Here is a 24,240-nt window from a genome sequence, read left to right as displayed (position 1 = left end):
GGGTTATAAGGACACAAGTACTTGACCAGCTATGAATAATGTGTAGCAGAGTTGTTCAGCACCCCCGCCCTCATATGGCTGGGCTGGCAGGAAGGGATGTAACCTGCTGTGTGACTGTACTGCCACCAGACCACCAACCCTCTAGAGACCCTCTGCTCTGGTAGAGCTCACTGGTCAACTGTAGGCTTACGTGAATGGGTAGACCATGGCGGTCACGGAGGGTTCGTTGCGCGAGCACACGTAATCGAAGTCCAGCATGCCCTGCACTGCCCGGGTTTGCATGCCCCATACGATGGCCTTCGTGTGTCTGTTGAACAGAGTGGTGGCTTTTGCTGTGGAGACTGAACAAATCATCGACAGACGATCACAGATATATCAGGCCGAAAACACAGCATCACATTTACACTCATTTTCAGAATAGAAAGGTACATATAGCTTTATTACACTTTATAACCAGGATTGTTTGTCTTGCACTTGAGATTAACCAGGCATAATCCAAACAGCTGCTTTTGGAAGGAATGAACACACACACACACACACACAGATGTTTCTCCCTTAGTTCCTGTAATAGTTTAACATGCGTGGAATGGTAAAGAGCAATTCATATGGAAGCATCCATGTGCAACCTTAACCCTAGTCTAGCGATAACCCCAACCCTAGTCTAGCGATAACCCCAACCCTAGTCTAGCGATAACCCCAACCCTAGTCTAGCGATAACCCCAACCCTAGTCCAACCCTAACCATAACCCTATCCCTACTTTAACCAGCCCATGAGATCTGTTGATCCCTTCACCAGCCACAGTAGATCTGACTCATCTCCAGGGGAAATATACGAGTATAAACTGTGCTTTCTCACTCATCTTCAGGGGAAATATAGTTAATACTCACATATTTCCCCTGGAGATGAATATGTTTTCCCTCTTATCTCCAGGGGAAATATACCAGTATAAACTACGTAATATACCAGTACTAGTACACCAGCACCAGCTTTCTCACTTGATTGCAACAGAATGATAGCTTGAAATATCTTTTAAGTCACAATTTTTTATTAAGAGTATCATGGACACCTAGAGATGGCATTCATTTGAGTATGCACTATATCAGAGTGCTCCAAGACAGGTCCCATCAGTCTTATGGCTTCAGTGCATGATACTGACCATTCCTTTGACCACAACAAAATCTGTAGAACAAAACCTGCTTAGTGTGTGTGTAGATGATAAAACACTTATTATATCTCCCTCCAACCTGCAGGTCGCATACAAACCCAGATTTATTTCAGACTCAAATTCATGTGGATGTATCTATATTAAGGGTGGTTGGGGGTGTGTTATGTGAGCGTGACGACTAACCTGCTGAAGCCCCTGGTCTGGCAGGAGGTGCTCCTGCTTCACTTCTCGCATCAGAGAAAGAGTCACTCCTACTGGAAGCTGGAGTCTGAGGAACAGATGGATAGAAAAATGAATAGATGAAAATGCTTTCATGGTGAAAAAAAACAAAACAAACATCTGTAAAGTACAAATTTAATCTGAAGCAGTATGAACACGCACAGAGAGAGAAACACAGCGAGAAAGACTCAAAAAGAAGAACGGATGAGTTAAAACTGAAATAAGGATGCACTTCAATGAAAGCCCATCACAGGAAATTCTCCAAAAATACTGCCCCCCTGAAGGCAATCTTAGTAAATGCACTGGCTCTTCAAAGCACTGAGAACTATTGCTCCCTAAGGACACTCTTATTAAAAGCACTGTGAAGAATTACAGAGAAGTGTCCTCTTGATAAGGTAAAACTGAGTTTCTGTACATTCCAGGAACTCCCAGCCCTTACCATGACCTCACATTTTCCTTCAAGAACTACCTGGTGTCACCATCTGAAGCTGGTCGCAGCCTGGGCAGAACGTTTGCGAATGACAATTGGTTGTCCAATCATGTTTCAAATCTAACCCGGCCTTGCAGATTTCTCCTTTGTAACATACTAAGGATGGCGGAATGAACTTCCTCTGGCTGTCCAGACAGCAGAGTCATTTGCAGACTTCAAACACAGACTGAAGACCCATCTATTCGTGGAATTTTTAAATAACCACTGATCCTGCATCTGTGTTGTGGAACAAACTCTAGTACCTATTTTAGGATATTGTTGATTGCTGTTGATTGTTGATTGATAGTTCATTGGCATCTTGGACTCTAACCTACTGTACCGCCTAGGATTTATTCTATGAGTTAATGACAAAGCACTTTTATAAGTCGCTCTGGATAAGAGCATCTGTAAATGCCATAAACGTAAATGAAGAGACATGTATTTGTGTATTTACAGTAAGTTTTGTACTACCCTAGAGGGTCAGAGTTATCCTAGGGTTAACCCTAGTTTGCACTACACTAGAGGGGCACAATGTACATTTGCCTTAATTTATGGTCCTGTGATGCCATAAGGGAAAAAACAACCTTTTTTAAAGAAAGAATATTCAAGTGAAGTGCACATGCATGCACGCACCGACGTGCTGCCACTGGTGTTGAGCAGGAAGTTGGCAGTGTGCACAGCAACACGTGGCTCAGAGGCGATTGGTCGATGGCCTAGTGCCATACCAACGATGGCAGTCATGTGGGTCTCTGTGCCGAAGACATGGATGGGAATGCCAGTGGTCTTACCTACACAAAGACACAGACATCAGTATCAAACATTCAAAGAACACTGCCTGGATTTGTTACCCATGTGTCACTTTTGGATAATTTCATACTGTATTACAAACACCTGGATGTTTTATTACAAACACATGTCCTCTCAATAGCACACACAGATATGAGCATGCAGACACACACGCACACAGATCATAACCATGGTACTTATCCATGTTTGTATGTAAAATGTTTGTATTGTAAACTCGGAAGGAATGTGCCCAGTAATTTCATTGTAACAGCGCACACACCCACATACCCACACACCCACATACCCACTTCTCCCATCACTCTGAGCCCCTCCTGGTAATTTGGGCCACCCCGTCGCACGAAGATGGTGACCTCATGCTCCTTCAGAGGGACCTGATAGTCTCTGATTGCCCTGACAATCCCCTACACACATGCGAAACATGAAATATTCAACACATTTGAACATTAAATATCCTACACACACAATTAAAAACCCAATCCTCACATATTAAGCTGTACACAGACATACACTAAGAAATACCCTTTCAGTAACACTAGCAGATTTGAGGTGTGGTTTAAGCACCTATGCACTCCTTACCTTAAATGTAGCAGCTACATTAGTGAAGTTAGCAATGCTTCCTCCAATGATCAACACCTTACCTACAGGAAAGAAATTCAGCAGTTCTTCACTTCATGTACTTTTGTGGCCCATATAAACCAGTTCATGAGTATGCCAACAGTCTGTTAGTCTGAGACAGTTTCATTAAACAAGAGAAACTGGGCCATACTGTTTACATAATCATATCATAGGAAGTCTTAGGTCTTCCTAGACCTAAACTTAGCCAGATTCAAAAAATTATACAGTCCAAAATTTGTCAAAGTATTTAAGGTAGATTTGCTCATGCAAAACATTTCAATCCATTTATGATAAATGTTATCAGTCTATTATTTATTTATTATTTATCAGTCTACTGAGTCCCAGTCTGAGAGCTTCCTCTGACAAGACACTCCCGGACACCTTTGAGATATTAAAGTAAACATTTACTGAGAGGACGAGAGGAAGACATCCCAGCAATCACTGTATCTCTGCTGCACAACAAGAACAGCACTGTCTGCTTTTGAAAGCCTGGCAATGTTTTGGTTGGTTGGTTTTAAGGCATGAAACGTGTGTGTGTGTGTGTGTGTGTGTGTGTGTGTGTGTGTGATCACAAATAGAACATTCCATAGTGTAGTTAAGTCAGTTAAATACTGGGGTGCAGGCAAACAAGATTATACAGGAACCATTTTCTACAGTTCATCTACACATCTTAGTTCCATTTTCTTAGACAAATGTAGTTGGCTATTCTGTGCAAGTAAATGTCTTTCATGCAGCGTTTGAAGGTTGGACTTCTCTCCAACATAAAGACACAGTGCTGAAAGCGAAAATATACCATCAGGGTGTTTCTCTCGGGTCATGAGGGACAGGATGGTCTTAGCATAGTCATACGTCTGCTGCTCGCTGGGAGCTCCCGAATATTCCCCATAATTGGCCAGATCATTGACTCCGCCCAGGTCACAGATTGTGTCACTATGGAGAGAGAAAATAAGGACGCACTTAAAATAAATACACAATAATCCAAATTCCCCCATTCCACTGCCACTCACAAAAACACATCCCCACACCAACACCCACAGATGGTTTTCTTGCCAGTTAACTCTCAATGCACCCAAGGGAACACATTAATATAAAGCGCTGACTTTGTTTACAACCAAGAAGGTTCCCTTGTGAGGACCAACAGCTGCACACAGAGGTCTAATTAACCGTGCCACACTGTCGAGCTCCATCATACGACAGATCGATCGAGATAGGATGGCAGCTTTAGTCCACATGCTGCTCTGTTGGCCGTGGTTGGCTATGGCAGAGTTCCCCTAGCTAATGAGCAGTAGCAGTCATACACAATGCAATATTGGTGCCGTATCATCAATGAAACCAATGCACAACGCACTGAGACAAACCAAATATAACCTACCCTTAACCACCATGTGTACAAAGTTTTTTTTTTATTACTAAACAAGAGACAAAGGATAGTTACATTGCAACTCAATATTCTGTTTTGTTCAGTGAACAATCAATTTGTTTTGTTTTGTTTTAAAAAACAGCTGTTTGGCTAGATTGTTGAGTGAAGAATCAATCAATACTGAGACCACATACATTCATGCTGTGTAAGTAACTCAGTTTATTACTGAAGGACATGCTGGGTAATAGGCAAAGGAAGGGAAACTGATCAGCTCCGTACCTGTACACAACTGAAGCCCCACCTCCTGCTACCATGGTCCAGATGCGCCCATGAGGGTTGAGGAGAGTGAGTTTCAGACTAGCTCCACTCTTGGCATCTAAATCTGCTATGTAAGCTTCCTGTTGGGATGTTGCAATTAACATTCATACACATCAGTTGGCAGTTTAGTAGTAAAGTCAGATTTGCTGATCAATGCATTTTCTGATTGGTAACCAATATATACCAGTATATAGTGCATAAAACACTTATATATACACACCAGTGTACTACATGAAACAGAAAGGGTGGCTATTTTTCCACTTTTGATCAATTTCCTTTTGAAAATAGGAAACTCATAACACAGGTCACCTCTATATTCTTCTGAGAAGAAGCAGGAAATGATAATTAGGCCTGAGACATTTACAAACAGTTGTATGTTTACACGTATTGCAGCAACTACAGCAAGTTCTAAAAATCAACTGTGATATTGTTACTCAATATGTTCTGCATAACCCTGTAATACACAAACATTCACAGGACTAGAGTCCCATTTTTCAAAAAGGCTTAAACAATTAACCAATCAAAAGGTGGCAAAAAGGGGTTTCAGAACTGAAGCTGAAATAGTGCTTTGCAGATTACAAAGGATGACAATAATAATTTGTTGGTTTAAAAATAGCAAGTGAATACTTACAAATATAAACAACAAAGCATACCATTAACCACCCCCTTTAAACAGCAAATGGCAGATGCACAGTCAGACAGCTCAGCCAATCAAAGGCTTCTGTGAACTTAACAATTCATTTCATCCATCACAATGGGCATGTAAGGCCTTCCGTGTGTGCACAAGTGTGTGTGTGCATGCGCGAGTGTGTGTGCATGCGCGAGAGCGAGTGTGCATGCACATGTTTGTGTAAACTGAAACTCAAACTCTACTTTCAGCGCCTCACAACAATCATTCAGAAAAGCAACTAACCTACCACTGGTGATGTTTTTGTCCAACATGAGGTGTGACTTAATTAAATCTAAAAAACAGATTTCCTTACAGAGATGGGCAACCAATTTTCTTTAGTTATATTATGAGTTTTATGCTTTTTGCTTGCAGGGAGGTGTGTGCACACGTACGTACATACGTGTGTGTGTGTGCGTGTGTGTGAGAGAGAGAGAGTGTGAGAGACTCACCTCAGGGTAGGCCTCTCTGCCAAAGGGAGGAGGGAACTCCACATCACCCCACTTGGCCTTACACAGGTAATCAGCTGTAGCGTCGATCTTAGCAGCCATGTCCAACACATACACTTCATCCTGACTCACCACTGACACAAACATTTCACCTTTTCAGTAATCTACAATATTTTGCATTTTTCACACCTACATCTTATATGGATACAAACATTACTGTCCAAATTAAGACAGGTAGTCAAACTGCCTCAAAATTATTCCAAAATCTGTTTAAAAAAACCCCACACAACCTATAATTCCACGTGAGTCATAGTTCATAAATGCTGGGTGTGGAGTGCATATGTCTAAGAACTATACAAGGAGAGATGACAAATGCTAGCGAACCCTAACCGTGGATGATCAAGACTAGGGCTAGCAAACCCTAACCGTAGATGATGAAGACTTATTTGGTTATGCACATGTTCTTAAAGATCAAAGGTAGTGAAGGAAACAGATGCCATGCAGCAAAACCTGATGCCAAATCACACACACACACACACACACAAATAATTCAGTAATATCCCTCTTAGCAATACAAATCAAAATTTCTCTCAGAAGTAGAACATACTGTGTTTATTTTGTTTGTTCACTGACATCTAAGTTTATTAATTCATTTCAATAGGAACTCATTAAAAGAGTTCCTGTACACATCACAAACACAGTTTATGTACTCTTGGTTTGTATAACGCAAAGCAACAGCAAGTTTTAATTTTGCTTAAAAGGTACAGCCACAAGTCAAATTTATTTATACAGCGCTTTTTACAACAGTCATTGACAAAGCAGCTTTACAAATGTCCAAGTCCCAGCCCCCACTGAGCAAGCCAAGGGCGACAGTGGCAAGGAATAACTCTCTAAAGCACGAGGAAGAAACCTTGAGAGGAACCAAGACTCAAAAGGGGGGGGGGGGGCACACAATGGCAACAAGATAGCAACAAGAGACATGGCCCCAGACAGAGAGGGGCTGGAGATGCAATTGGAGGGAGATGAAGCTGGTTACTCACCCAGAGGGTTGATTTCCAGGTAGGTGAAGTACAAATCTTCATAAAGGTTAAATAAGCCCATCAAGAAGCTACTCAGCATGCTGCATAACACACACACACACACACACACACACACACACACACACACACACACACACACACACACACACACACACACACACACACACACACACACACACACACACACACACACACACACACACACACACACACACACACACACACACACACACACACACACACACACACACACACACACACACACACACACACACACACACACACACACTACTGCTCCAAATACGTTCTTAAAGTATGAACTGTGGCATCCTCTGATTTAGAGAATTTGATTCGCCTCCATTTAAACACGGTATGGATTTCGCTGTTGACCAAGACCCAACAGCCTTTCACCCCTATAGGTTCAGAGAAGTAAAACTGTGTTGATATGATCCAATTTCCTGCCCATGCCACTGACTAACTGGCCGTTTACATTGGTCACTGAGGTGGTCAATCAATCTGCCGGGGTCCAAGCCCACACAGCAGAATGGTAAAAGACAACAAAGAATTTAAAAAATCGTCTTAATAGAAAAAATTGGAATAAAACCCGGAAATTTTGTGAGGTGATCTGCAAGTTGGCATATTGAGGTTAATTACATCTGCACTCACTTTTGTAGTGCACAAGTATTGCATCTTATTCAGCAATTAGAGATCCAACACTTTGCAGACCTACTAAAGTATATAACAAATTAGAAAAAGGTATGTGCAGAGATGAATGAAAAAGATGAAAAAATAAGGAAGAAAGAAAAAAAATGGAGCAATGAAGAAAAAGGGGAGGGGGCATGAATTTTGGCCAGTGTTATTCAACCCATTAATAATGGATAGTAATAATAATGCAAGGATGAATGAGGATACAGAGAGGGAGGGAGAGAGAAACACTCATCATTAACACTGGGTTAGGGGTGAGAGAAGGGTCATCCATTACAGAAGGAGAGAAACACCCATCAAACACTGGGTTGGGGAAGAAGGGGGGTCATCCAATACAGAATAAAATTCTCTCCCTCCTGCCTCCTACTGTTCCCCTTTATTTTGCCTTAGTCATTATCCCAAACCCCAATCCATTAACCCAAACCCCAATCCACTTATCCAAACCCTTAGTCATTACTGCTTGTCCTTTCAAACCCAGATTTACACACCACAACAGTGAATCTTCAATGTCTTTTCATTATCTATTCACTAGACCAACAAATTCCACAGCACAGAAAGCTATGTCTGATATCTGACTTCACAGAAACATTGGTTTTTACCATTTGATATCAGACTTCAGTTTTTTCACCCTTATACCACAGAATCAATTTCCCTCACTCAGTCCCATCTGTCTCTTTCCTAATGCCTAGGGTCACAGTCTGAGTCAGTCAGGTCTTCACTCTCACTTACTCCTTCTTGGCAGCAGGGGCATGGCTGAGGAGTTTCTGCCTGATGGGATCAGGGTGAAGCTTCTCATTCACGCCCACCAAGAGCTTCTGAGCTTTGGAGTCAACATCACCCACATCCACCCCTCCCTCATGATGGAACAGCAAGTAGTCACCCTCACGTGCCGCGTAGATACACACATAAAACTCCTCCTCCTGTGTAACAGGGACAGATGGGCACACAGACACACACACACACACACACACACACACACATCAGGAAATTACACAATCAGCTCTTAAAATGGTAAAAAAAGATGGTTGACTCCTCATTTAATGGAAAACATTTGCAATTATTGCATTATTTACAACTTGCTGTGACCCCAGCATAGCTTTACTAAATATGCATTATAGTGACTTAAGTCTATATAGGAAGGGACAAGCTTTGCTCTAGTTTGCATATTTTAAAACAGAACCAGGCTGTTTTGTTAAAGATCAAGTCTGTGTTCTTAAAAGCTCACTCCAAATTCCCTATGGAGAGTAATGCAGCTCTTTACTTGTTTGTGGGGAACAAATGGCTCTATGAGGAAGTTCTTCAGAAAACCTTTTGCCTTTCCCACCTGCAACAAGAAAACATGGGATATATTATAAATAGCCTACTACATACTACTACAGGCACCAGTATACTGTATATAGTGAGTGCAGTATGCAGTATACAACGAGTGCACTATGTATTAATAGTATGTAGTTGACCATTTCGAACAAAGCCATGGTTCAGGCACCAGAAAGCACAAGTTTATAGAGCACATTTACAATTACAAAAACCAACCAAAGTGATGCACATAGAAAAGAACAGAAGGAAACACAAGAAAATATGATAGATTGGGCATGTGTTTAACACTAAAATGAACTTCTGCCTGCTGGCCAGACAGCAGAGTCCCTTGCAGTCTTCAAACGCAGACTGAAGACCCATCTATTTGTGGAATATTTAAATGACCACTGACCCTGCTCCTATATTGACTAACTAAACTATTAGTTATTGTAGGGTATTGTTTATTACACTGACGTTGTCTAACAAACTCTAGTACTTATTGTTTATTGCACTTACCATTGTCCAAGTTAGATCTTATGTATTTTGTACTCTAGGCATCAGCATTGATCCCTGTATTTCTACAGTATTCTAGTTCATTGGACTATAACCTACTCTACTTGCTAGGATGTATTCTATGAGTAAATGATAAAGTACTTTTGTAAGTTGTTCTAAATAAGAGCATCTGCTAAATGCCATAAATGTAAACATAAATATAGGCTAAAACCATTCAACCAAAAGTACCCCAACAGCTAAATACCTCTTCAGCCTCAACTACCTCACAAGAAATTACATTTCTCATTTAAAGAGTTTAAGTTTCACAGAATACATTGTGTTATCAACGCTAAAAAGCCAAACAGCTGTTTTAAAACAAAAGAAAAGAAAACAATTTTTTTTTTAATCTGTATCCATTTTTTTTTTAATCGGGATCCATCCTATCCCTTTTTCTGAGGCCAGTTCATAGACAAGTTTCAGCATTTTGTGTAATCAGGCAAATTAATACTTGTTTGAGATCTCGGATGTTGTTCTGGCATCTGTTGGAGTCAGTATCCTAGTTTGGGGTCACAGCCCCTAGTGCTTTTATTAACATGGGCATCACTCTTGCCTTCACCTTCCATATCTTCTCTCTCTGCCTTCAGCCCTTGGTATTTCTTAAGCATCTCATGTTCCTTGGTCCTTGCCATCACTCAGGATTGCCCTCTTCGGTGGTTTTCCACCACTATTATATCCAGTAGGTTGGCCATTACCACGTTTGTCTGTACTGGGAAGTCCCACAGAATCTTAGCATTGTCATTTTCCATCACCTTTGGAGGTGTATCCCACTTAGACCTTGGAATGTCCTGCCCGTACTCGGCATAGATGTTTCTGTATTCCATACTAGCCACTTGGTTATGGTGTTCCATGTATGCTCTGCCTGCTAGCATCTTGCAACCCGCTGTTATGTGCTGGATTCTCTCAGGCGCATCTTTGCACAGCCTGCATCTGGGCTCCTGTCTGGTGTGGTAGATCCCAACCTCTATTGATCTCGTATTCAGAGCCTGTTTCTATGCTTCCATGATTGGTGCCTCTGTGCTGTCTTTCAGTCCAGCCTTTTCCAGCCATTGGTAGGAATTCTCCATATCACCCATTTCCACTATTTGCCAATGGTACGTACCATGGAGGGTTTTATCCTCCCATGATGGTTCCTGTTCCTCCTCATTTCCATCCTCCTCGGGTTTCTGGTGTCTGAGGTGCTTACTGAGCAATTCATCACTTGGTGCCATTATCCTGGTGTATTCCTGGACCTTAGTTGTTTCAGTGTAGGCATTGACATATCTGATGACTGGTAAGAATGTCGGTCCTGATAGCTGTTGATAGCTTGGATCTTGTTCTCCCCATTCAGCTGACTTCTCAGGACTTGTCTCACTCTTTGTAGGTCCTTCAGTATCAGGAATGTCTGGCCTTCCATTAACAATTCAGGGATATCCATTAGCAGCTGGTTCTTTTGCACTTCTAGGTGTTCGTGGAGTGTCTTTAGCTTCTTCAGCCAGTAGACATGGACCATGTCAGTGCCTGGAGCTGTGCAGCTCTTCATACTTGGGACTCTTTCTTGGACGTCTGCTAGCGTGATGGTTACTGGACCCTCTTTTGTAAGGTTGCAGTGGTCTGCTCTTAGCCACCGGGCAATGTTGTTGTGATGTTCCTTTCTCTCATATGCTTTTCCATTATTGTCTCCAACCTTTGTGGGTCTGTTCTCATGTTATCCTGCCACTGAAAGTGGGAGAACATCCTGTTATTCTACTGGTTTCTAATTCTCTTGCATACCTCTTCAGGTGGGCAGCCAGAGAGCTGTTAATCTTTGCTTGGCAGTCTCCAAGGCATCAGGTATGGACAGCTTCTTGTACTTGTAATGTGCAATGCGCATCCTTCATTTCACACCTTTCTGCAGCTCAGGTTGCTGGCTAACTGCTCAGGTTGCTGGCTAACTTCTCCTCAACCCCCTCTCCACAGATGATGCACCTTGATGTTCATCTTGTAGCCAAGCATCTCAAGCATCACTGCTGTGGTGCATGTCTCACTGTGAGGGACCAACCACTGCTTGCACAGCTGATAAAAAAACCTCTGTTTGAAATGTTCTGTTTCTCTGGAAACTCTGTCTATAATTTTGAATATCTCTACACCTCTTACAGTAGTACACTGCAGTTACCTAGAATCTTCTTTGAATTTCCAAAAAAACACAAACATGGTAACAAGGAAGGATGAGAGGTGTGTGTGGTTGCAGAGTCTCCGAGTTCCATTTTTCATCTTCATGTCTTCGCGTTTTTGACGGATCCTGGTTTGTCTATCGAATCAAGCCTCACTTTGTTGTGGTATACTGGTTGAGCTTCACTAACTACAACTTTATATGACTACACTGCTGTGTGTTGCTGCCTGCTGCAATGCTACCTGTTGCATTCATGCTGGAACAGCCTAACAGGAGCTTTCCCTTTTCATCTTCCTGTCTGGCATTAACCTACTTCATCTGAGTAAGTTTCTACTCGCTCCTTGTCCTAAGGAGTAGATAAAACTGCCAGAGTCCAGCTTTGGACATTATAGTTCACCAATTTACACACCCTTGTAACTGGACATGCCTAATAAGCTATTCTCTCCTTCTGCTGATGTTCACCTGCCCCTGATGACATGACTGAGCCTCAACCCATCTCAGCTGCCATGGGTCCTCCCACCATGCCCTGATGCAGCCCCCACACCTCCACCCCAGCCAACTACTTCTGTTACCCATGACGGACATTCTCATGCAGGATCACACGATCAAACACACACAAAACCAGACTTGGCATTGGATTGCTTATTTCATCATTTTTATTATTATTTACTTAATTTTTCTCTCTTTCACTGCTTACTCTGCTCCTTATTGCTAATATTGTTACATTGTAATGTCCATTGTTGGCCAGAGGAGGATAGGCTTGGAGTCTTGGTTCCTCACAAGGTTTCTTCCTCTAGGGAGTTTCCTTGCCAGTCATCCTTGGCTTGCTCACTGGGAGCTTGGACTCGGACCTTTGTAAAGCTGCCTTGTGACAACTGTTTTAAAAAGTGCCATGTGTCATGAATGGCCACCCTCCTGGCGTCCCTGTTGTCATGCTTTCCTGCACTCTCTTATTCCAGTCCATAGTTTCGTTTTCACTGCGCCTCGTCTGCCCCGCCATTCCAGTCCATGCTTTGGTTCTCCCTGTTCTTGTGTTCACCTGAGTCCGTTTAAGGCATGATTGTTTTAGTAATTTTAAGCCTTGGTTTTGTCCTCTAGGTTGTCGGGTTATTTTGGTAAGTCATGCTCATTCTGTCCTGTTTCAATTCCTCTAGTTGTATTGTTGTCACCTGTGCTTTTCGTTTGTCTAGTTCAAGGGTTCTAACTCAGGGTCTTCCCCTTGCCCCTGTTCATTTTGTCCTTTGTGATTCTTTCCCTTGTTAATAAACTGCCCCCCCGCACGCTCATTCTGCCTCATACTTGTTCTGATGGGAATCATTACACTATATAAATAAATTTGGTTTGATTAAAACTGTGTTGCTGGTGGCAGTGATCTGTAGGATAACATGGTTTATCTAACTGTGTCCGGGTGTTTGTGGCTGTGCTTCACTAATCAGCTTTTAGCTGCAGTGGCTGCAATGTGCATCCTGGGATTTATCAGTGACATTCGTCATGGGATTATTAGCGTCTCTGAAGCGTTTTCACTACTCAACGTGGCAATTTCCCATGCTGTTCCTGAAGTGCTTCAGCTGAAAGACAGGTACTACAGGCTTCCTCCTGTAGTGTTTTTTAACTGTCAACCTTGGATATTTGTCCATGCTACATGCACTGCGGCTTGTGTCCTTTACCTTTTGTGAACCGTAATCACTCCCAGACCTGAATGCATCCCTCGTAAATGGAGCCTAAATCATTGCTCTACTGCCCAGCGGTCAATTGACCACTCATCACTGCTGCAACTCCCTAGAACTACTGAATGATCTGTCATGCCTGTCCATTTCTTCAGTGCACATGAACACAAAGTTCACCTTATTTACTGTTCATTCACCCAACAACTTCCACTGAATGCCTCATTTTGAAAATATCGGGCTCAAAGCCCTTACTAATCTTATTGGTCTATTGCCCACCTAAATCTAGTTCCTTTACCGTTTTTCAATGAGCTGTCTGAATTGCTAGATGTACTTTGTCCATTATTCCCTTGACTGTTAGTTCTAAGACAAGGCTGACATCCACTCCACCAATATTGCCAACTTTTGCAGTAATTCAATTAATAAGCAGTTGCTGTTGCTACAATTAAAGTTGCTGCACCTTGCTTGTAATTTCCCTTTAACCCCTTCAACTGTCATCTGTAATGATTTTCTTTTTTAAACTTTCTTCAATGAAAAGGTTAACAACATTTACTCAAATTCTCACTTCTGCTGGCCCCTTTGATCTCACTCTGTCCTGCCCTCCTGTTAACCACCTTTCCTCTTTTCAGCAGGTCAGTGAGAGTTTTATAACCAGGATCATCATTGGCTCTAAAGCAACTACTTGTATTTTACACCCTCTGCCTGCTCCTCTGGTTAAAGCTTGCCAGCCTTCACTTTGCCCACTCATCACCTCAATCAAGGATTGGTCCTCCTAGATCTTACTGTGGAATTCGATACAGTCTGTCATGACAGATTGTTGCATAGGCTATAGTCCTGTACTGGTGTCACAATAGCTTGGTGTAGGTCATCTCACCGACAGGCAACAACTCTTGGCAGCTTCAGGTCAGATACTTCTGCTCTCGCTCATGGTGTCCCTTGGGGTTCAGTTCTTGGCCTCCCTTTCATAATCTACTTGCTTCCACTTGGTGATATCTGACTGCATGGTCTTCAGTTTCACAGTTATGCAGATGTCCAAGTTTACATCTGCACCAAGCCCCGTGATACACTGCCCCCTGACTCACTGATCAGGTCCCTGGTTCACATTAAAAACTGGATGGCTTTGAACTTTCTCAAACCTAATAGTAATAAATATGAAGCCACTCACAGCATCTCCTTCCACTCTCAAGAATATTGGACGAAACCCAGGATAGAGTGGGTTATCACGTCCTTTATGACTCCATAGCCTCTGTGACATCATAGACTGGAGGCCCACATTATCACCAAAATTGCCTTCTTACACCTTCACTCCCTGATTCAGTAGCTGAACTCCAATTCATGCTTTTATTACATCCAATCCAGACTAATGCAACTCCGGTTGGGCACCCTGCTAGTCTGCTTAAGAAGCTCCAATACGTACAGAATTCAGCGGCAAGAGTCATCATGCACACCAGATCATGGGGAACACAACCCAAGTAAACAAACAAACAAAAAAAACTACACTGGCTCCCGGTCCATTATCACATACAGTCTAAAATCTTACTCCTGGTTTTTAAAGCTTTACACGGTCTGGCTCATGTTTCCCTCTCTACTCTGTTGTCCAGACACAATCCCTCACGGTCACTTCGGTCTGATGATGCTTATTTGCTCCCTGTTGCTCCTGACAAACTACTCACATATGGTGATGAAGCTTTTAGTGTCGCAGGCCCAGCTATGGAACTCCATCCCCTTACACCTTAGTCTCTGCTCATCACTATCCACCTTCAAAAACATTTAAAAAGTTCAGATTGCTTTTCCTAATCTGTAAACCTTCTCATCATTGCCTCAATTTATTTTTTCATAGTTGTGCTTTGTCCTGCCATTATCCTACTGTAACTCTTGCCATCTCTTAATTTCTAATTATATTTTCATTTACCCACCAAGTTGCTCTTGTACTGTAATGTGTCCTTGAGCATCCTGAACGCAAACTTAAGCACAGCAACAAGCAAGAAAAGGAAAAAGGTGAACAGCACAATAAGGCAGCAGCCACTCTCATAGCTGCTGAAGCAGTAGCAATAATCAGTGTAGATGAACAAATGCAGCTTCAGTGTGTATGAGGATGAGTGGGTGTGTGAGCAAAGGTGACATTATGACAATATATCACTGGGTGTCAACAAATGGCTTTGTCCTTCATTCATGGCAAATGCATTTAATCTAGAGTGTTACAGAGGAAACCCAAAAGCCTCAGTGCTCAGAGGAAAAAGGGAAACAATTGGACAGCCATCCCAACATGCACATGGCTCCGGCTATAAATCAACAGGGCAATGCAGAATGAAAAGGTGATTTCAGAGTAGTGCGAGAGAAACAAGTGAAATTAAATGTGCACAGAACCCGAAGCCTTCGTCCTTTAAGTGCCTCCAGAGAGAGGAGCCAATCTAGAGCCATTTCATAACAGCAATGCAACAAAGGGGGTGGGTATCAAAATATTGGGCTAAAACAAACAGTCACAACCATACATGCACAAGAATGCACATATGAGCATAAAGTGAAGTCAGAGGGATGTTCAGACATTCTGATTCTTCAGAATGTTATTTGCAGCTAAATGCCATGTGGTTTCCTGATTTAGTGTCAGGGTGTGAGGCATCTTTTTTTTTTTTTTCCTGCTATATAAATAAAAGACGTGTACGTGTGTGCATGTCACCTTACCAAAGTCTCCTTCATAAGGCGGGGTTTGAGCCACTCCTTGACACCCTGCAAGTCAAGATCCACACCCACCAATCCCAGCTTCCCCCTGCGCTTGATCAGCTGATCTGGCTTCACAACCAATCGCTGTGGAAAGAAAACATATCTTGTACTCACAACTGCACAGGCTTATAAAATGTCCCTACTATGAGATAGAATTAATTATTGCAGATGTTAACTCCATCTGCTGGCTTAATTAGCAAGGCCAGGTCTGTGGAAAAAAAAATCCTTGACCCTTGGCTTGGACTTTTACTTTCTGAAACTAAACAAACTCTGAAACCCCATAAATCATTCAGTACCAAGTAGTAATAATAGCACCACTGACAAGGGGAGAAGGAAGTAGGGTAATGAAGGAGGAAGGGGCGGGGCAGGGCTGGGAGAGAGAACATTGATCTTATATCCCATTTTTTCCCCCCATTGATCTTATCCCATTCTCCCCCCCCCCCCCAATTTTACATGAGACACCTGGCCATGAAGGCAGCTGTGCCTGTTAAAATGAAACATACAAAATACAACAGCTAATGAAACTCAAAGGCCTCTCAAGAAAACAAACGCAAGTCAACCACATTATGATACATTTATATCCACTGAAAAATGTAAGTACATCTAGTTTTAAATTTTACTGCTAGTTATTCCATGTCCAGGGTGCATAATAAAAAAAAATTAGCAATTTTCCCCAGATCTGTCAACCTGTGGGTGGCAAGTACTAAAACAAATGCAGTATCACTTTATATCTCAGATGAATCAAATCTCTGTATAATGGAGGATGACGCATGCATATACATCACACAAACATGCAGGAAATAGCATGTGAGTTTAGCATTTAAAATAAAACTAGATTTAATTCCAAGCTTCATGTTAAGCTCTCTCATCACATATATCCATAGATGACAAATATACTTATACGTGGTCAGTCTGTAATGACAATTATAACAAATACACTTTAAATGGTATACTTTGCAGTGATGTAAAAGAGATTCAAACTGCATTACAAAAAAGGCAGATTATGTGCTTTAGGAATTTGCCTCATTGCATTTTTTCTTTAATGAGCTTCATTAATTAATTTCACACAGTTTCTTAAAACAAGCTGAAGTCCTTGAAAGCCAGGCCCAATTAAAATCACCCTCAAGGATGAAACCCCAACCCTCATGGAGGAATTGTCATTTAATTTGTGTAAAATATCTGAAATAGATTTGAGCATATAATTTATTTACACCTGAGAATAATAAATCTTCAGTTGATGAAAGACTTATGTAACTTGAAATTCATGTAGAAAAAGTAGAATAAGTCTGCAACAAACACAAAAAGGTAAATTCACTCTCTCGGGTGTACCCATTTAATTAAATTTACGCACGCACGCGATCCCTTCACTGGCTTCCAGTAGCTGCACGCATCCAATTTAAAACCTTGATGCTTTCCTACAAAGCCAAAAATGGACCAGCCCCTCCAAATATGATGTCAGTGGTCAAAGCCTGATCTGTACCTCAAGTACTTCAAACCTCAAGTACTGCTCGGCTTGAAATACCATGTTTCAGGGCTAATGGAGACAAGCATGGAATCTATTCTCTGTCCTGGCTCCCAGATGGACTTCCTCTGGCTGTCCAGAGAGCACAGTCCCTTGCAGTCCAAATGCAGACTGAAGACCCAGCTATTTGTGGAATATTTAAATGACCACTGACCCTGCTCCTATGTTGACCAACTGAAACTAGTACTTGTAGGGTATTGTTTATTACAATGATGTTGACTAACAAACTTTAATATTTATTGTTTATTGCAATTTTCATTGTGCAAGATGGAGCTTATGCATTTTGTACTTCTAGGCATCAGCATTGATCCCTGTATGTCTACAGTATTCTAGTTCATTGGTATATTGGACTCTAACCTACTTTATCGGCTAAGATGTGTTCTATGAGGAAATGACAAAGCACTTTTGTAAGTCGCTCTGGATAGGAGCATCTGCTAAATGCTGTAAATGTAAATTCAATAACATCTGAATAAGATGTGAAATACAGATTTTCAAACTGAAGGGGAGATATCCACCACTATTTCATGCTCTGTATGCTTAGAGAGTTGCTCTGTCCCCTTTAGGTGCTACACGCCAGTCGGCAGACTCCAAATAGACCTAAAATCACTATCCAGGGTCTAAAACTGTTGAGTTTTTCAAGTAAAAAAATTCTTAAGTCACACAAAAGATGAACTCAAAACTTATATGAACACAAGCAATGGCATAGATATGAACAACATGCCATCAGATGTCCTGACTGATCCTTCCCTCATTTTTCCCCCTTGAAGCAAGCATGAGCGCATGGGTGAGTCAGACCTAATACGATTACCCACCAGCTTGGTTAGGAGTGTTTTTAGAGGCATACTGAGTGGAGCCATCTCTGCAGCTCAGTGATTAATGGAGATGAGAGTAATCTCTGCTACCTTTACTTAGCTCATGTTTCTGTGCTGGGCACTAAGGACTGCCAACCCTGACATCTTGCCTCCATCATGTCCCAGGATTGCCTGAGAAACAAAAAGGTTCTGAATTGATGCTTGATGGCCTTGAAAAAGGACATCAGTACAAATAGCTACACAAAGAGAAGAATGGAGAAAAGAAGCCTACAATTGCCCTTATGGGACAAAATATGATGGCCGATGGAGATCCTGCTGAGGGCGCGGGCACACCGAGCTCCCCTATCTAGCATCCTGCTAGCCAATGTTCAGTCTCTGGACAACAAGCTTGATGACCTCTGGGTCAGGTTAAAATTCCAGAGGAACATTCGGGACTGCAACCTCCTCTGCTTCACCGAGTCGTGGCTGAACCCAGCTGTACCGAGCCACGCTATCCAGCTGGCCGAGTTCTTCTTGGTTCACCGCATGGACAGGATGACAGTTTGGCCAAGTCGAGAGGCGGTGGAGTGTGCGATGGTAAACAACAGCTGGTGCAACAATGCCAATGTTACTCTCACCCGCTCCTGCTCACCCAATCTGGAGCTGCTCGACCCTCAAGTTTCGTCCTTCCCACTTTCCTTGGGAGTTCACCTCGGTCATCGTCAACACCGTGTACATCCCACCCCAGGTCAACATGGACACTGCACTGTGGGAACTTCATGAGGCTCTCACACAATTTCAGGCACAACACCAGGACGCTGTACTTATCATGGTTGGGGATTTCAACAGCGCTAACCTCAAATGTGCAGTGCCAAACCTTTACCAGCACATAGCCTTCCCCACCTGGGGAAATGGGACACTCAACCACTGCTACACCCCATACAAGGACAGCTATAAGGCACTAGCTCATCCACCGTTTGGTAGGTCAGACCATGCCGCCAACGTCCTCATGCCAAAATATAAACAAAGGCTGAAACGGGAAGCTCCAGTTCAGAGGGAAATCACGCGCTGGATGACATGGACTGGGACATGTTCCGGCACAGCACTGATGTCAGCAAGTTTACAGAGGCAGTAGTAGGGTAGGGTTTACTGGGAAACTGGTGGATGATACGATTCCAAGAGCCACCATCAAGACGTTTCCCAACCAGAAGCCCTGGGTGGACAAAACCATCCGCAAAGCTCTGAACTCTCGCACTGCTGCCTACAACGCGGGGATCATCAGCGGGAACATGGACGAGTACAAGTCATATGGAGTGCGCAGGGCGATGAGGGAGGTGAAGTGGCGCTACGGGAGGAAACTAGAGTCACAGTTCCAGCAGAGTGGCTCTAGATCCCTGTGGCAGGGACTACGGACAACTACAAGCGCCTACCCTCTGGACTGATGAGTGCGGATGAGTCTCTGGCGAACATTCTTCGCTTGCTTCGAGGCTACATCTAGCAGCGCTAATGCTAACAGCACTAGTGCTAACAACGCTAATGGTGCTATCGGTGCAGCCAATGGCGCATTTACAGAGCCCACCATAGAACAGCGCCCTCTCATCACGGAGAGTGACGTGGGGAGAGTGTTTAAAAGAGTGATTACTAGGAAGGTGGCAGGACCAGACGGTATCTGCGGGAGAGCCCTCAAAGCCTGCACAGACCAGTTAGCCCCGGGATTCACCAACACCTTCAATCTCTCCCTGACGCTCCCATCCAGCTTCAAGCGATTCACCATCATCCCCGTCCCAAAGAAACCTCAACCCTCTGGCCTCAATGACTACCGCCCTGTCACCCTCACATCAGTCATGATGAAGTGCTTTGAAAAAAGCTAGTCAGAGACTTCATCACATCTTCACTGCCAGCCTCCATGGACCCACTGCAGTTTGCATACTGCCACAACCACTCCACTGATGACGCAATTGCACATCTACTCCACACCACACTGACCCACCTGGACAAAGGGAGGGGTAATTATGTTAAAATGCTGTTTGTCGACTACAGTTCAGCATTTAACACCATCATCCCCTCCCTACTCACTACTAAGTTGGAAGCTCTAGGACTGCATACATCCCTGTGCGACTGGATCTCCAACTTCCTAACAGACAGACCACAATCAGTATGGTGGATGAGACAGTTGCACACCCCTCACCCTCAGCACTAGACCTCCTCAGGGTTGTGTCCTAAGCCCCCTGCTCTACTCACTGTACACCTATGACTGCACAGCTACTTCCAGCTCCACCATCATTGTCAAGTTTGCTGATGATACCGTCGTCATGGGCCTGATCTCGGGCAACGATGAGAGGGCCTACCTGGAGGAGATTAAAACACCTGGAAAATGTCAGCAAGACAAAGGAGCTGATTGTGGACTGCAGCAAGAAGCAGGAGTGGCACTATCAACCTGTGAGGATCAATGGAACCACAATGGAGAGAGCAGACAGTTTCAGATACCTTGGAGTTCACATCTCAGAGGACCTGTCCTGGTCCCACCACACCAACTCCCTGGCAAAGAAGGCTCGTCAGCGTCTTTACCACCTCAGATGCCCAAGAGACTTCAGACTGCCCTCCAAGGTACTGCGGAACTTCTACAACTGCACTATCGAGAGCATCCTCATGGGGAACATCACAGTCTGGTTTTGGAATAGCACCAAGCAGGACAGACAAGCACTCCAGAGGGTGGTGCATTCAGCAGAGTGCATCACTCATACAAACTTCCTAACCTGCAGAGCATCTATTACAAGCGGTGCCAGACCAAGGCCAGGAGGATTGTGAAGGACCCCACCCATCCCAACAATAGGCTCTCCTCTCTGAGGTCAGGGAAGTACTTTCGCTCCCTGAAGACCAAGACAGAGAGACTGAAGAGGAGCTTCTTCCTACAGGCCATTCAGGCCCTGAATCAGAGCAACTGAAACTGTGGGGACCACCACCACCACCACGTGACAATCTGTAAATTTGTAAACTGGAATTGTACATTGTGTACATACACGTACATCCATATATACATTGTTGTGTATATATAACAAACAAATATATATCCATCCTTATGCACACCTGTTTCTTTCCTCAGTTTGGACAGACCATTCAAAACCATTTCACTGCGAGTTATACCATGTATGACTATGTACGTGCCAGTTTATGTGCTAGGGCTAAGGGTAGCTGAACACCCACATTCTGCATGATGGCAAAGAGACTTGAGATTCCCTAAACCCCCCACCCCCACCCCATCACACCTACCTCAGTCAGGAGCCATGGATGATCCTGGACAAGCTGGCCCCAGTCTGTGGCCGCAGTGACATTAGCATAGCGGAAACGGTTCTGTACAACGGCCGTGGTACAGATATACTTGTAGAGGAACTCTTTCCCTGTCTGCTCAGAGATTGCCTTTGCTGACATGCTAATAGCTTACACAGAGCTCTAGAGAGATGGAGAAAGCAACAGGTTCTGTGTCAGAATAAGGTTCAAATACATTAATAACAAAAGGACATAAGGCTTTACACAGGTCTCATGCACACACGGACAAAGACAGTGCAACTGACTTGCCTTCCAGTAGCCCAATACCCCTCCCCTGCGTCACCCCCCATGTCAACCCAAACCAATCCCCCCTGCTACTGATTAGCATGTGAGTGTTTGCTCAGCAGGAGACTAGTGTCTCAGCAGTGCCTGACTGAGTTTGCAAGGTGCAATCAGGCACTACATTCCCGGTTAGTCGGTCTGACCACCGAGGAGTAACATGTGCCTTCACAAAATTGCACTGGTGGTGCTCAGCTCACTTAAAAAAAAAAAAATTTAAATCCACAGTGAGGTCCACACGACTACACTGACCCTTGCTGTTGTGATGCTTTTGGGAAACTTAACTGCATCTCTGCTCAACCATGTTCCTTACATCACATTCCAAAATGGCTTTGAAGCACCACCATAGTACAACATGTTACAGCCTCCCTGACAGTTTTACATTTGGCATTGGAAATACCTGTAAAACTCAGGAGGCCAAGCTAAGGCTTTAAAGCTGCACACTGCCCTCTAGCTGCCAAGGCTGAAAGTGCCTACAGAAGCATTCCTCCTCACAAGAAGCTGTGGGACAGACAGCCCACCCTCTGTTAACATCACAGGCAAAGAGAGGGCTGTCAGTGTGTGCAGTAAACAACCAGTGAGGTCATCTCCATGACCCTTACATCACTGATCTCTCCTGGGAATGGACCCATCGAAAACAGTGCATTAGAACAAAAAAAACTGCACCGATTCAGGTATTTAACTGACAAGGCAGACACATGGAGCGTTTCAGATGCATGAAACTCGAGCTTTAATACCATTCAACAACAGGCTTGACATCTTAAAAGGTCACATGCACACGAGTCCAACCAGTCATAATGAGGAAGCACTAAAACACTAGTCCAGTGTGTGTGTGTGTGTGTGTGTGTGTGTGTGTGTGTGTGTGTGTGTGTGTGTGTGAACACACCAGACTAACTGCAGAAGAGGCCAATTTCAGGTCCAGCTGCATTGGTTTTCCCCTTGGTACTAGCAGAGTGTGTGAAAAACCCAGAGTCCACAAGAAAATCTGTTACCATCAAATCCACATAAAATCTAATCTAAAAAAACAAATCTAAACCAAATCTAATCTAAAGACCAGAGCCATTTTATTCATGGCAGTGGATGCAATAACAACATCTCCATGTGTAATCAAAGTACCTTTAAAATAACCTATGAACATATGGCCAGATGTACAAAACATCTCAAACGTCCCCTTCCTTCTAACCCGAGCAAATACATCAGCCAGCCAACAAGACACGTTCATGCAGCCTCTGGTCTCCACACCTCCCAAAGCGTCTTGCCTAAAAGAGAAATCATTCCAAGGAAAGGAGACGCAAGCTCATCTGTGACCAGGCCAATTTACTGATTTACAGAACAGCAGCAGCGACGTATCTGCAGTTCATCATTTAAATTACGCCATGAGGCGGAGAGAGCGCGAGAGAGTACAAGAAAACTAGCTGGTCAACAGTCACACCCTCCAGCAGCAGCGATAAATTAGAACAGGATCTTAACATGCAAAACATAAAAAAAAAGATAAACGATTGTTGATAACGCTGTACTGAGACATACTGCGAGACACAATCTCACTGCAAATGGATGAATGGTCACAGAGCCGCGTACACACTACAGCAGTCTCATCCATTAGACCCCGATACGCGAGGCCCGTTTCGTCTTTGATATACAGGGTCATGTCTGGAGTGAGCTCCTTGTTTATTGTTTAAATATATTGTAATATATTGTATTTACGCATGAAATACGGCAACATGAATCCAAGACTACAGGGACCTGCCTTATTAGTAAGAGTAAGGAAAAGAGATTCGTTGGCATAAGTATATTAGATTAAAACCAGAAAACTATCTGGTTCACACTTTATGTACAATTTATGTATTCTAATCTAACGGAAGACTAGCCCCGATAGGCTATACTTTAAGGTAAATGTAAATATAAAATAGCTGCAGCATATATAGTCTTCAGGTGGTTAAAAAAAGTTGTGTTATGATTTTTTTTAATTCCCTCTAACACGCATTTGCAAAGACAAGTTGTAATGCAATAAGTCTTTACTTACCCCTTCTGTATAAATTAGGAAAGCACGATTCTTCTTTTGACAATAGCGATTTATTTTTACTAAATATGACAAGAAGAACAGCAGCTGCGCTCTGACCTGTCCTGACTGCGTGCGTTGCGTTC

At 43.2% G+C, this 24,240-nt stretch overlaps 1 protein-coding gene across 3 annotated transcripts in view; it reads right to left on the bottom strand.

The window, feature by feature from the left end:
* aclya (ATP citrate lyase a) overlaps positions 1-24,240 on the bottom strand; it is a 29,980-nt gene extending 5,740 nt beyond the window's left edge. For 2 of the 3 annotated variants that reach the window (XM_035526637.1, XM_035526632.1), the window contains exons 1-14: positions 24,119-24,240; positions 21,760-21,939; positions 16,138-16,260; positions 9,077-9,139; positions 8,545-8,735; positions 7,111-7,190; positions 6,074-6,204; positions 4,916-5,034; positions 4,070-4,206; positions 3,238-3,299; positions 2,945-3,062; positions 2,488-2,642; positions 1,350-1,434; positions 191-341 (exon numbers count right to left, since the gene is read on the bottom strand). In XM_035526637.1, coding sequence (XP_035382530.1) covers positions 191-341; positions 1,350-1,434; positions 2,488-2,642; positions 2,945-3,062; positions 3,238-3,299; positions 4,070-4,206; positions 4,916-5,034; positions 6,074-6,204; positions 7,111-7,190; positions 8,545-8,735; positions 9,077-9,139; positions 16,138-16,260; positions 21,760-21,918 — 1,574 coding nt within the window. In that variant the 5' untranslated portion in view covers positions 21,919-21,939; positions 24,119-24,240. The remainder of the gene's footprint in view (positions 1-190; positions 342-1,349; positions 1,435-2,487; positions 2,643-2,944; positions 3,063-3,237; positions 3,300-4,069; positions 4,207-4,915; positions 5,035-6,073; positions 6,205-7,110; positions 7,191-8,544; positions 8,736-9,076; positions 9,140-16,137; positions 16,261-21,759; positions 21,940-24,118) is intronic. The other variant, XM_035526641.1, reaches the window with a different exon arrangement.

Source organism: Electrophorus electricus, chromosome 1 (assembly GCF_013358815.1).
Source record: "Electrophorus electricus isolate fEleEle1 chromosome 1, fEleEle1.pri, whole genome shotgun sequence".
Taxonomy (NCBI): Eukaryota; Metazoa; Chordata; class Actinopteri; order Gymnotiformes; family Gymnotidae; genus Electrophorus; species Electrophorus electricus.
The sequence above is the reverse complement of the archived record's forward strand: the minus strand, read 5'-3'. Positions and strand labels throughout refer to the sequence as shown.